The sequence below is a fragment of the Ciona intestinalis genome, unplaced genomic scaffold, assembly GCF_000224145.3.
Source record: "Ciona intestinalis unplaced genomic scaffold, KH HT000037.2, whole genome shotgun sequence".
Taxonomy (NCBI): Eukaryota; Metazoa; Chordata; class Ascidiacea; order Phlebobranchia; family Cionidae; genus Ciona; species Ciona intestinalis.
In genome coordinates, this window is record NW_004190359.2 from 138,711 (window position 1) to 151,465 (window position 12,755).

The 12,755-nt window shown below is 34.6% G+C and overlaps 2 protein-coding genes across 2 annotated transcripts; one reads left to right on the plus strand and one right to left on the minus strand.

Moving 5' to 3' along the window:
- Positions 1-1,361: 1,361 nt before the first annotated feature.
- LOC100187543 (tubulin alpha chain, testis-specific) lies at positions 1,362-3,840 on the plus strand. The gene is made up of 7 exons (XM_009862782.3): positions 1,362-1,510; positions 2,091-2,313; positions 2,391-2,495; positions 2,551-2,747; positions 2,816-3,313; positions 3,368-3,561; positions 3,623-3,840. Exons 1-7 carry the CDS (start codon positions 1,508-1,510, stop codon positions 3,756-3,758), a joined length of 1,356 nt encoding a protein of 451 aa, XP_009861084.1. The 5' UTR covers positions 1,362-1,507; the 3' UTR covers positions 3,759-3,840.
- On the minus strand, positions 3,626-10,689 carry LOC100177322 (cilia- and flagella-associated protein 45-like). Its single transcript, XM_002127286.5, has 12 exons — positions 10,574-10,689; positions 10,396-10,518; positions 8,799-8,926; positions 8,178-8,322; positions 7,692-7,862; positions 7,298-7,476; positions 7,046-7,174; positions 6,372-6,519; positions 5,965-6,105; positions 5,596-5,762; positions 5,252-5,447; positions 3,626-4,710 (listed from the first exon to the last, which is right to left on the minus strand). The coding sequence occupies exons 1-12, from the start codon at positions 10,574-10,576 to the stop codon at positions 4,606-4,608; spliced, it is 1,635 nt and encodes a 544-aa protein (XP_002127322.1). The 5' UTR covers positions 10,577-10,689; the 3' UTR covers positions 3,626-4,605.
- Positions 10,690-12,755: the final 2,066 nt, after the last annotated feature.

The window sequence follows — 12,755 nt, forward strand, 5'->3', positions numbered from 1 at the left end:
CCAAACTTTGAAAGGATTGCTTTTAATGCAATAATTTATACCTCAGGGTTTATTTAACTATAAGAGATTGAAATAAAAAAGAGAGAATTTTTTTTGAAAATACATGTATTCGAAATTTGGACTTGGAGATAATTTATGAGAAGTGACTTCTGCGAAAAAGAGTGAAGCAATACCCAATTTATTGTCGCTATTGTTAATTTTCTGTTATTACAAGTTATATACATTTGTAAGATACAATATTTATCCATTGATGTTCGAACATAATTCATAGTTCAAACAATACCAATTAGCATACAATAATATAATGTAGGTAACATGTAAAAACTATATAGCAGTATATAGGGCAAGAAAAAGAATGTTTAAAGTTGATTTTCAAAGCGAACAGTATTATTTCGTGTTATTTACGTTTTTTCCTAATAATAAATACGCTTAATAATCAAAATTAAAAATGATTTTAAACTGGCCCGTCTTATCCTGTGTTTTTCGAATTTGTAATATTTCACCTGTTGTGCGAATTGGTAAATAACTCCTCCGGCGTTTTAATATATTTTTTGAATTGCTGTCAATTAATAAAGGAATGGTGTAGTACTAATTCGTGGTAATACCCCAAAACCGCCATCTATTTTGATTTGGGAAATATTTGGCAGTATGTGCCTAAGTGTCCCATCTTCCCCCACTGCATTATAATATTTAGATGGGAAAAATATCACATTAGTTTTATTCACGCTTGGATGTGCATGGGGTTTTTACAACAAAAATGGTTTACTGCTAAAACAAAGTATACAAAGTTAACCTACCGATTTTAACCGGCTGTGCTAATTTCTTTGCCATGTAAACTTTATATATATATAACATTAAACCGATACTTTTGTTGTTTTTATCTCAAATTAAAGTCATGTTGACCCCTGCCTATTTTCCTCATGTTTATATCTTAGTTTTTTTTCACAAAACTAAAACTAGTTTTATGAGACAAAATCAAACTGTACATCAACTTGATACCAAAGTATACAACATTGCTAAGCTCGTAATTGGAGAAACCCTATTTTTCTATATATGGTATACTCAGCTTGTTGATCGCTGACGCGTCGCTCGATATTTATTTATTTAGTTAGTATGACCTTAAAACATAATAAAAGTTCTTAAATGTATTTCAAAGGTTCCCGGTGACCTTTTATTAAAATATCATTGAACTGATTTGATTAAATCAGAAAACAAAAGCTTCTACCTAGCGACGCGTTCCAATAAACGCACGCCACCATATCCCGACGCCATTGTTCTTTGAAAGTTCTAGAATAGCGCGCTTAGAGCGCGGGACTCACTCGTGACGTAAATTAAAATTCTCCAATCGCAGCACAGCTTGTTGTTACGCGGGTCTTCTCTATATAAGCGCGCACATTTACCCTTAAAGTATTACTTCAGTGGTGAACTCGCTTCGTAACGATAGCGCTTCGGCCCTGCATTTATACCTATAGTTAAAGCTTTAGCTTTGATACGGATCTCTTCAAATATGGTGAGTTGAACGGCTGTTACCAATATGATTGTACCTATTTATACTAACTTTAATTGGATTATACTTCTTTTGTTAATTTCTTTGTTAAACTTCCTTTGTAAATAGAGAAGTTAAAGTTAGTATATGTCTTTTATAGCTTAATTGTATAATACTTGCTATTTATAAAAAAAAATATTTGTGTTTATTAGAGAAAATCGAGTTTTGTTACTATTTCTTTGCCCTAATACTTACCGGGTTATTATTGGTAATAATTGAAAAAACATCATTTTCAAGTATACCACTCGAAATCAGCGACACGTCTCTCGAAATCAGGGAGACGTTCGAGTGGTTGTATAATCACGTATCCCTCCTCCTGTTTGAGTTTACTTCATTCACGAGTCTAGACGACAGGCGACCATTTCTATATCGATCGCTATTGTGCTGGAACTTCGTAGCCAAGAATGTTCCTCGGACTAATTAAAACAAAGATGTTCAACTCCACATTGTTGAATTGCGAGTTCTTTACTGAAATTCAAACTTATATTTTTTATGCCAGTGAAAAAAAGAATATTATTAGAAAATAATCAGAGTCTGTACTCAGCGTGAATGTATCTCAATCCACGTTGGTCAAGCTGGTGTCCAAATCGGCAATGCTTGTTGGGAGTTGTATTGCTTAGAGCACGGCATCCAACCCGATGGTCAGATGCCAAGTGACAAGACAATTGGAGGGGGTGACGATTCGTTCAACACTTTCTTCAGTGAGACAGGAGCAGGAAAACATGTTCCAAGAGCAGTTTTCGTCGATCTGGAACCGACGGTTGTTGGTAAGAAATAAGCAAACGTTCGTTTATATACAGTGCCCCCCTTTCTATGCACCGAAACTCACCCCAAACGTTACCAGATGAGGTTCGTACTGGAACCTACAGGCAACTTTTCCATCCTGAACAACTGATTACAGGAAAGGAAGATGCCGCCAATAACTACGCAAGAGGCCACTACACCATTGGTAAGAATAACTTTATAAATCTCCATGTTTATAACGTAAATATAATTTTATTCAGGCAAAGAAATCGTCGATCTTGTTCTTGACCGAATTCGAAAACTAGCGGACCAATGTACTGGTCTACAAGGTTTTCTTATTTTCCATTCATTCGGTGGAGGAACTGGTTCAGGATTTGCTTCGTTGCTCATGGAAAGATTATCCGTTGACTACGGAAAGAAATCCAAACTTGAGTTCGCAGTTTACCCGGCACCTCAGGTAGCCTAATTTTTTCAAGTTCTTTTGCAAAAAAAACAAACACTAAAACGGACTTTTCTTATTCCTAGGTATCAACCGCAGTGGTGGAGCCTTACAACTCGATCCTGACCACTCACACCACTCTTGAGCATTCCGACTGCGCCTTTATGGTCGACAATGAAGCTATTTATGATATTTGTCGCCGAAATCTCGATATTGAGCGTCCAACTTACACCAATTTAAATAGAATAATCGGTCAAATCGTGTCCTCCATCACCGCCTCCCTTCGATTCGATGGCGCGCTTAACGTCGATTTGACCGAATTTCAAACCAACTTGGTGCCATATCCACGTATTCATTTCCCATTGGTCACGTATGCTCCAGTTATCTCTGCTGAGAAAGCTTACCACGAGCAATTATCAGTAGCTGAGATCACCAACGCGTGCTTTGAACCAGCCAATCAGATGGTGAAATGCGACCCACGTCATGGGAAGTACATGGCATGCTGCATGTTGTACCGCGGTGATGTTGTCCCGAAGGATGTGAACGCTGCTATTGCTACAATTAAAACCAAACGAACCATCCAGGTAACGAAACTCCTATTTAATATTTTACAAACAAACTGACTTTTATATTTTCAGTTCGTCGATTGGTGTCCAACTGGCTTCAAAGTTGGTATCAACTACCAACCACCCACCGTTGTACCAGGTGGTGATTTGGCAAAAGTTCAACGAGCGGTTTGCATGTTGAGCAACACAACAGCTATTGCCGAAGCTTGGGCTCGTCTTGACCACAAGTTCGACTTGATGTACGCCAAGCGTGCATTCGTTCACTGGTATAACTGTTTTACTTGTGTTTGAAATGTTCATATTTTATATCGTTTAATATTTGTGAAGGTATGTCGGTGAAGGAATGGAAGAAGGAGAATTCTCCGAAGCTCGCGAGGATCTCGCTGCTCTCGAGAAAGATTATGAAGAAGTTGGAGTTGATTCAGTGGAGGGTGAAGCTGAAGAAGGAGAAGATGAATATTAAATAAATTTTGATCACATTAACCCTGTCTATAACACCTTAAAACAAAAAATTGCGTTTGGAATAAAACAAAACTAAAATTTAATTCCGATGCTTTTTGCAAGCATAAATTATTGCTAAAATTAAATTTGATAACATGGGGTTTGTTATAGTGTTTGAAATAGCAAGGGTTTATTTGACGGAATATATAAAGCAGCAGTCGGTATGTAACGACGTTATAGCTTGTAGCATCATCTGCATTGCTAGTGGTGCAACTCATCGACTAGGCTATAAAATTTTATAAACACTTTACAATAATGACATGACACAGTGGATTCGTTAGACGTTACTCGGCGTTTGCCTTGTAAGCGCAGGGAATCGGGTTTTCCCCTCGACACAACTGCCACTGTGGGTCAATCTAAGAGGGTATAGTCTGCACGTCAGTGCTACATAAGTGAAAACTGAACCGGGGACGATGTGTATGATGGTAGATACTCATGTTATAACGGCTACTTTTACCTCACAACGTGAGAACAAATAAGTTCCGTTAAATAATTTAAATATGACAATCACTATATCACTTCATCAGTTGCGTCTCGAGGTAAGCATGATTTTAACCTCTTATGTTCTGTGAAAATTAACATCACTTTTTTTTAATCTAAACAAACCAATTCAAACTACCCATTAGTAAGCAATTGTTTTTATTCTACCAATAACATCAATGTGTATACACACATATATATATATGTACAGTGTTGCCAATACAAGTTAACAAGTATAAACAATAGAAAAAAAACAAACAAATGGTCTTGTTAAAAAACCTACAGTGAGGAAAACAAAATAACCAAATGTAAGAGATCAAAAATTTAGTTCAAGCAACGAGTCCAGGTGGAACATTTATTCTTCTTTCTACTTCAGCACAATATTTTACTGGAACACCAGCTTTTCTCAATCCATCCAACTTCTTCTTTTTAACCTAAACATTAAGATATAGAATTAAATAAAATATGACGGGGTACGACAGTCATTAAAACAAGGGTGTTCTGTTTTGTTAACGCCTATATAACTCTGTGAGTAATTGTTTGTTTTATCTATCGGTTGTTATGAATGGCTAACAATTTAGACAACCCATTTTTAACCACTGAGCGGGAACAATTGTCGTAAAATGTCTTGCCCAAGAAAACAAGCCCACAATGGTAGCAGCGACGAGCCTTGAACCCACAACCTTTAGATTAAAGGCAGACATCCTAACCATTGTCCCACACCGCAGGACATGATACATATTTTATACCTTAAACTTTAGTGTAAGTAAACCAAATGTAATTGTTACATTACTATTAGAACCAATTAGTTTTTTTTTATAAATCAATATTACATAAACGACCAAACAAATATGTTTGGCCATATTTATCAAATAATCAATAATCCATATAGTAGACGGAATATTGCTAAGACAAGCGCCACACCAAGCAATGCGATAAATTTATTTCAGTTTGCTAAAACATTCTTTAGTTTACCTCATCAAGCCTAGCACGTCTTTGGCGAGCTTCTTCTTCCATTTTTATTCCTTCCTCAAAGAAAGCATTTCTCTCTGAAATCTTCAGTTGTTCTTTGTTTCTTATCTGACGTCTGACTTCATCAGCGTGATGTAATCTTTCCTTCAAAGCATCCTCTTCTTTGACTTTGTCTTTCTCCAATAAGCGCTGTTGTTCCCTGGTAATTAGGATGTTGTTTTAAGCCAAAAGTTTAAAATATTATTGTTTTAAAGCAAGCAAACAACATTTTTAAGAACTGTTGGCTTAAAATGTTTGTTAAACATATATTTACATTTTATAAATGGTATTCAGGTATTTACACTTACTTCAACACTCTTTCAAATTCCAATCTTTCCCTCTGTGCTTGTACAGCCATAAAATGTTCTTTAGATTGAATTTGCTCTGTCCTCGCCCGCTTCATAACTCTGTCAGCTTGAATCTTTTTCTGCGCCTCAGTTTGTTCTTTTTTTCTCCATTCTCTCTCAGCTTGTTCCTGGGGGATTTTAAAATAAACTATACTGTAGAACTACATTTCGTTTATTCTTTAACTATGGTTCATACAGTAATGTACCAGACATAATATATTGGAAAATATCTTTTTTTTTATCATGGCAGACAAGATGTTGGCTACAAAAATATTATGCTCATATGGAAACTAAACAAGCAGTTTTAGTATTGACCTAAATCTTTTATACCTGGTTCCTCTTGGCTCTAAGGGCATCTTGTTCAGCTTGATGATCTCTTGCTCGTTCCTGCAAAGCTCGAAGCTTGGCAACTTCTTTCTCTTTTTCTCTTCGAATTCTTTCTTGTTCCGCTTCATATTCAGCCTCCCTCTCCTAATAAAAAGTTAATTTTAAGTTTTGCGCAGCAGGAAATAAAATAGCATGAAACTATTACATCATAAATATTAATTTGATATTAAGCAAAGTCTGAATATGCACAATTGTTGTTTTATGTCACTCATAGAAATCCTATAGTATACTAAAAATGTTGCTAAATAATAGAACACTTTTATCGCGATAAAATAACTTTTGTTTATTCGCATACTCTGATATAAATTATATAGAGATTAAAGTTATTGATTTCGAAATCTTTAACTGACCGCTTTTTGCTTCATGTATTCGATAACTTTTTGTTCTGCAAGTTTTTCCTGTTCAGCACGGAGTTCCTTCTGTCTCTGATGTTCCTGATTAATTTGATCAATTTCTTTTTGCATCACCAACTGTTCCTGATGTTTTCGTTCTAGATCTCTGTGATAAACATAATGTTTATGACTCATGTACACAATATTTTCACTTTTCATGTATATAACCATTTAACATTTAATTCATAACTCAATAGATGCATAACTTGTACAAACGATAATTCCGACAGCAGCAACACTTTTATCAGAAATTAACACAACACTTTTACCCAGAGGTAATGGGTTCGAGGCTTGACACTGCTACCATTGTGGGCCTATGTGTCCTTGGGCAAGACAAATATGACAATTGCTCCAACCCAGTAATGACAATTGCTCCAACCCAGTGGTCACTAATGGGTTGTAAAAATTATCAGCTATACATAAAAAAAATGAAAAAATAAAAAAAAGCAATCACCCACAGAGCAACATACATGGTATCTCGTAAGCTGGCATGAGGTGTTAAATCTGTGTGATAACGACTGTCGTTTCTGGCCACGCGAGGATAAAGTAAGTTACATTGATTCATTCATCCATTCATTCAAAATACGATCAATGACACATGAATAAAACCGCAAAAGACTCATTTAACTCACTTAAGATCTTCCACTTGAAGTTTTTCAAGATATTTCAACATTTGCTGAGATTCTTGATCTTTCTTTTCTTGCTCAAGCATTCGATCTTGTGCATTTTGTTCAATCTGTTTCATGATTTGAACAGCCCCTCTAATAATAAAACAAAATTACCAAGGTATCAAGAAAAGTACTAACATTTTTTATGATTCTATATAAGTATAACATAAGTTAAATTATATTTTATAGATGTAACATCAACTGATTATAACTTACGCATATCTCTGATGTTTCCTCAGTTCTTCTATTTCTTCCTGTGTCTTGATGGCATTTATTCGATCAATCTCCATCATCGTGTCCAGCCTTTTTTCTTCTGACTCCATTTCAGTTTTCACCGACTTTTTCTCCAAGATTTGCGCATCACGAATCGCATGACATTTTGCATTTAATATTAACTAAAAGTTAAGGATGATATTTATTAAAATATGACATGAAATAATTGCTATGGCTGGGCATAACAAGCAACAACAATTAAATAGTAGACATCTATTAATAAATAGGGTGTGGTGTTCTATTTTAAACTTATACTGTGTGATAAACTAACATCATAACTGAAAATAATTACTTACAGGTTATGAACAACCAACTTTGTGGCCAAACAGCAATATACCTCATTGATATGTTTCACTTCATCTTCTTGTTCTAATCTCTGAGCATTTGCCTTTTCAAGCAAATACTCAGCCTTTTCCTTTGCCTCTGATTCCAAATCACTTAACTTTTCATTTTGTTTTCGTTCCAACTCTCTTTGTTTCATTTGTTCTTTCCGCAATTGAGAAGCTTCCTATAAAAACAATCAACAGTTACACATACAGTTGTGTTAATTAAAAAAGCTTGATATGAAACATTTGAATTTGGTACTGAATTTTCTTTAAGCAAGGAAAAAAATAGTATAATATTAAGCAAGCTCCTGTACTTGGGAGGGTTGTATAAAACAAATGTTTTATGAAAATTGTTTGATAAAAGTAGTCTCACCCAAAAATCGTAATTAAAATGATGGGACAAATAGCCATTAAAGCTGAAAACCATCATTAGGTAACACTTAATCTTAGATTAATTTTGTTGGCTTCATTTGTAATTAAATTTGTTGTGAAATTACCATTGCATGATCCTTTTCCATTTTGGTCATTTCATATTCTCTTTGTATCTCTTCCTTTGTTCTCACCCTTGCTGCTTGTTGAATGCGACCAAATTTGTTTGGGTTTAAAATAACTGTCAGTCCTGATGGATCATTCCCAGGAACACTATGAATGACATAAATAAGTTAACATGAAGATTTAATAAATAAATGAATTAATAATTATCATTTATTTATTTGTGTATAATAGCAAACTTCACAATGTGTGTTCTGTAGAACATGGGTGTTTTGATTTTTCTGTATGGATGACAATTTGGACAACCGATTAATGGCCAATGAGTTAGAGAAAATGTCACTAGGTTTCTTTTTCAAGAACACAATGAAAGAAATATAAAGCTTTAAACAAGGTATTTTTTAGGTCATGAGGTAAATGCTACAAACACCCCTGGATTAACAATGGTTAATAATGCAAAACTGTTATTTGCATTTAAAAAAAAAAAACTCATTTTAAGTATTATTGAGATCTTTGCTGTATAATGTTTGTCAGAAATAATAATATAGAAACAATAAATCCACAAATTAATGTCAGAGGATATTAGATTTTTCTATATAAACATTTAAAGAGAAGCCTGTTAAACTTACACAACATTTCTTATAAGATCTTTGGTAATGACTTGTATTGTCTCTGGTTTTCTTGTTTTTGAACGAAGCCCACTTCTGCGTGGAGCAACCATGGACTTCTGTTGATCTGGTTCTGATACAACTTTTGTCTGTATATTAAAGGAAAAAGATAGGAATAGGATATTCAATCAGGATTTTTATAACAGGAGTAAAATATATGCAAACAAAAAAATTCTTCTTTACAGCCATGGATAGAGAAATAAAACACAATTCTTTCGCTATTTAGAACTAGATTGAACTCCATAAATGTAATTCATACACCATCCTACAAAGAAAGGCACCGTACGTAAAAAAATAAAAATTTAAGAAAAAACAACAAAGTTACATTAGTGGTAACTCGTAAGCTGGCACTAGGTGTATAAAACAGAACACCTCCTGTTATAACGACTGTTGTTTCCGAGCACGCACAAATAAAGCAAGTTACATTTATTAACTTGAAAAGACTGCTTAGTTACCTTATTTCACCTGCCTTACTCTATATTTATGGCATTATTATGTCACAATAGTGACATTATACCCCTTATACCAAACATATGGGTAATACTAAAGAATTATCTGTGAGGTCGTGAGGATATGGATTATGATAGAAGTTAGAGGTTACTGTTAAGGGGCAAGGCAAGTGGTTGAATAAATGTCTGATTGGAAAAAAATAATGGTATGTGCGGACAATTTATTTTGTGGAGTAGGCACAATGGAAAAATAGTCTTAAAAAAAAGATTTTTTTACCACAACTTTGCTAATTCTCGAATTCTAGCCCAGGTTAATTGTAATCAGAACTGCTGTAATAAAATTTAAAAAGTTAGTGCCAAAATTCGGCACAAATCCGAGCATTTTTAAACATGCGACTTATTATCCGAACATCACTCTCTTTTTTCACAAGTGGGCGCTCATTTTTTTACTATTATTTTCTGGGGACTTTTAAAAAACGTCGTTTTTGTGACATATAAAATGTGTATTGGTATAGTATTTCAATATTTCATAAAAAATCGTTTACGAACAGTTAGTTTTATAGTTTACACACATAAATCTTAAACCCCTAACCCCTAACTTCTAACCCCTAACTCGTGCTAATCACACAAAAAAAAAAACTTGAAAAAATAAAACGTATTGCACTGTGTGGGACTCGAACCTGGTAAGAACGAAACAATGAGATTAAACGACGGCACGCTAACCGTTACACAACAGGGCCGACGATAGTGAACAGAACGAAAGAGCGTATATAACCTACCTAATTTGGGAAAAATGTTTTTACTAGTGTTTTATATATTTATAAAGGTATTTTCAGTATTTAAGTAATTTGTTTTACACTTATTACCAATTTAAAGTGTTTCTTTGTGTATTTTTTCAAAATTTTAAACTTAATAAGAGCGCCCACTTGTGAAAAGAAGAGAGTGATATTCGGATAACAAGTCGCAACTATTTTTTAATCACAAATCTCGAAATTTTTTTATCTGGGTTATTCTAAGAAATATTAAAAATTCAAAAAATACTGGTCACCAGCAGCAAGTACACCACATTTTTAACTTGCACTAAAAACATAAAATACGACTATGCTTACCTTGGACGGACTCCCGAATAATGACTCATCTACATTCGACTGCTTTGATTTTGTACGATACCTTTTGGAATACTTGGAACCCAAGCTTGTTGCTGAAGAAACAGTGGTGACTCTGCTGCCGGGCTGTAAACAGTGTATATTTTATATTCAAAAACTAAATAAAAATAACGTAACTTACCATGGTCGCGGAAGCCGTATGTAATCTGCAACGAAAGCTGAGAAATACAACAAGCAACGCGAAAACAATGTTTTGAGAAATGTAACGATGTTGCTAGGCAACAAAAAAGTACGAAATAGTCAGGAGGCGGTGGCGACCCTAACGGCATTAATTTATTTTACGAACATATTTTTTTAAATTGCGAACTAAAATCACTATGCTTAAACCAAACGCACGTGTAACGTATTACACTGGGAAAGGGTAATAGTTATGAAAAAAATATTACATTTGTTTGTATAGTGCAATTTATTAGATAACCTCAAATACAACAAAATATCAAAGATCTAATGAGTAAGCACGTACTAAACTAATTAGCATAATAATAATTAACCGTTTTATTACAATGGCAATAAGGGTCGACATAACTCGATTAAAAACAAAACAGAAGTAACCAAGACATAGGGACGTCAACAGTACAGATGGTAGAAATGCACCACGAAACAGTGCAAAATATATGTTTAGTAATATTTTGTCCGAAACGTTTTTCAGTCGGTACGTATTCAATAGAACTCGTATTGTATTTGTTCCGACCTACTGCGTCGTGAAGCATGCCCAACAGCTTACAAATATGTTGGCCGGAACCAATATATCCCAGTACAAATATGTTGGCCGGAGCCAATATATCACGGCCTTAACGGGTTTCCGGTGTCAATATGACTGTAATTTAAGATAAAAACAGCAAAATTCCCTTAACTGTTGCCAATTAAGGGTATGATAGTACTGACTTGTGGTATTACCCAAAAGCCACCATCTATTCTGATTCGGGAAATATTTGGCAATACGTGCTTAAGTGTCCCATCTTCTCTCATTGTACTATATATTTTGAAATTAACATGTTTGATTAAAGAGTAAAGTTGTATTGGTTGCATATTGGGAGCGGTGGTGTTGTGCAAAATGGCACGGGCACAGCAGTTTAAACTTTTGATATGACAACAAAAATGAATTTAATTTATTTGCAAACGCAAATATACAGGCTCATTGTTTTAATTTTGGTAAAAATATCCATTTATGACGATGAATTATAATGGACACTGTTCGCGTCAATATGCCTCTTATTTTCTGGGAAGTTTAGGTGTATTCCTAGACCGTGTATTGAGTAGGCCATGGGACGTTATACTTTGTTTTCATGCGCTGAAGGCTTAGCCCACCATTTTCAAGTTATTCGATTGTCGAAACAGCGGTTAGGCTATATTGTCTGGAAATCTTGGAGAAGGACAACTCTTAATACCACAATTCCACACATACACGCAAACATCATGTTATATGGAGCACATACAGCATACACAGCACATACGCGCAAACATCATGATATATGGAGCATATAAAACATATACAGCACATATTCTTTACCAATTACTTAATCCTCATTTATCATATTCCTCTATGACTACATTTATATATGCATTGTACCTTCTGTTCTACCTACTTCTACTCTAATTGAATCAACTGCAAGGATCATTAAGGAACTCCGCTGAGACAACGTATGCATCACCAGCAGCAAATAAATTACTTATCAATGGTTTTATTTTCTTTAGTATAGACTACACATTACTGGTGTTATTAATTTTAATTTGCATTTGCACCGCGTTGCGAAATGGGCTTTGAAATTTATAGTTCAAAGTTAACACTTAAATTATCAAACAATATAATATCTATATACCCACGGTCAGAGTCGTAGAAACACCGAGTAGTCCAACTGCCGCTGTCTTGTTTCCAAAAATCGAGCAAAAGCGGTGACCTTCGCAATGAATTTAAACGAACTTGTTAGGTTTTGTTTGCGATTCCCTTTTGTGGGAAGGCGTAAAATAGCTTATGTTTACCTTATCAAACATTATTTGCGAAAAATATATTAAATTACCCATATTAAATGACTAAAATGTCACAATTTCACCGCTTCTAATTCTCGTTTTTGACTTTTTTCGATACAAAAAACAAGTTACGCATGTTTTTTTGGCTTTTCAGCCTTCAAATTTATTTTTAAGTTCAAGTTTTCCTTTAAATTGCCGAAAAACACTTTTGCATTTTCCCTATACCCACTGTGTGTTTTTTGGAAACAAGATGGCATTGGACGACTCGGTATTTCTATGGCTCTGCCCATGGCCTACTAGATACCCACGGTCTATTATCTCTAGTAGCCGTGATA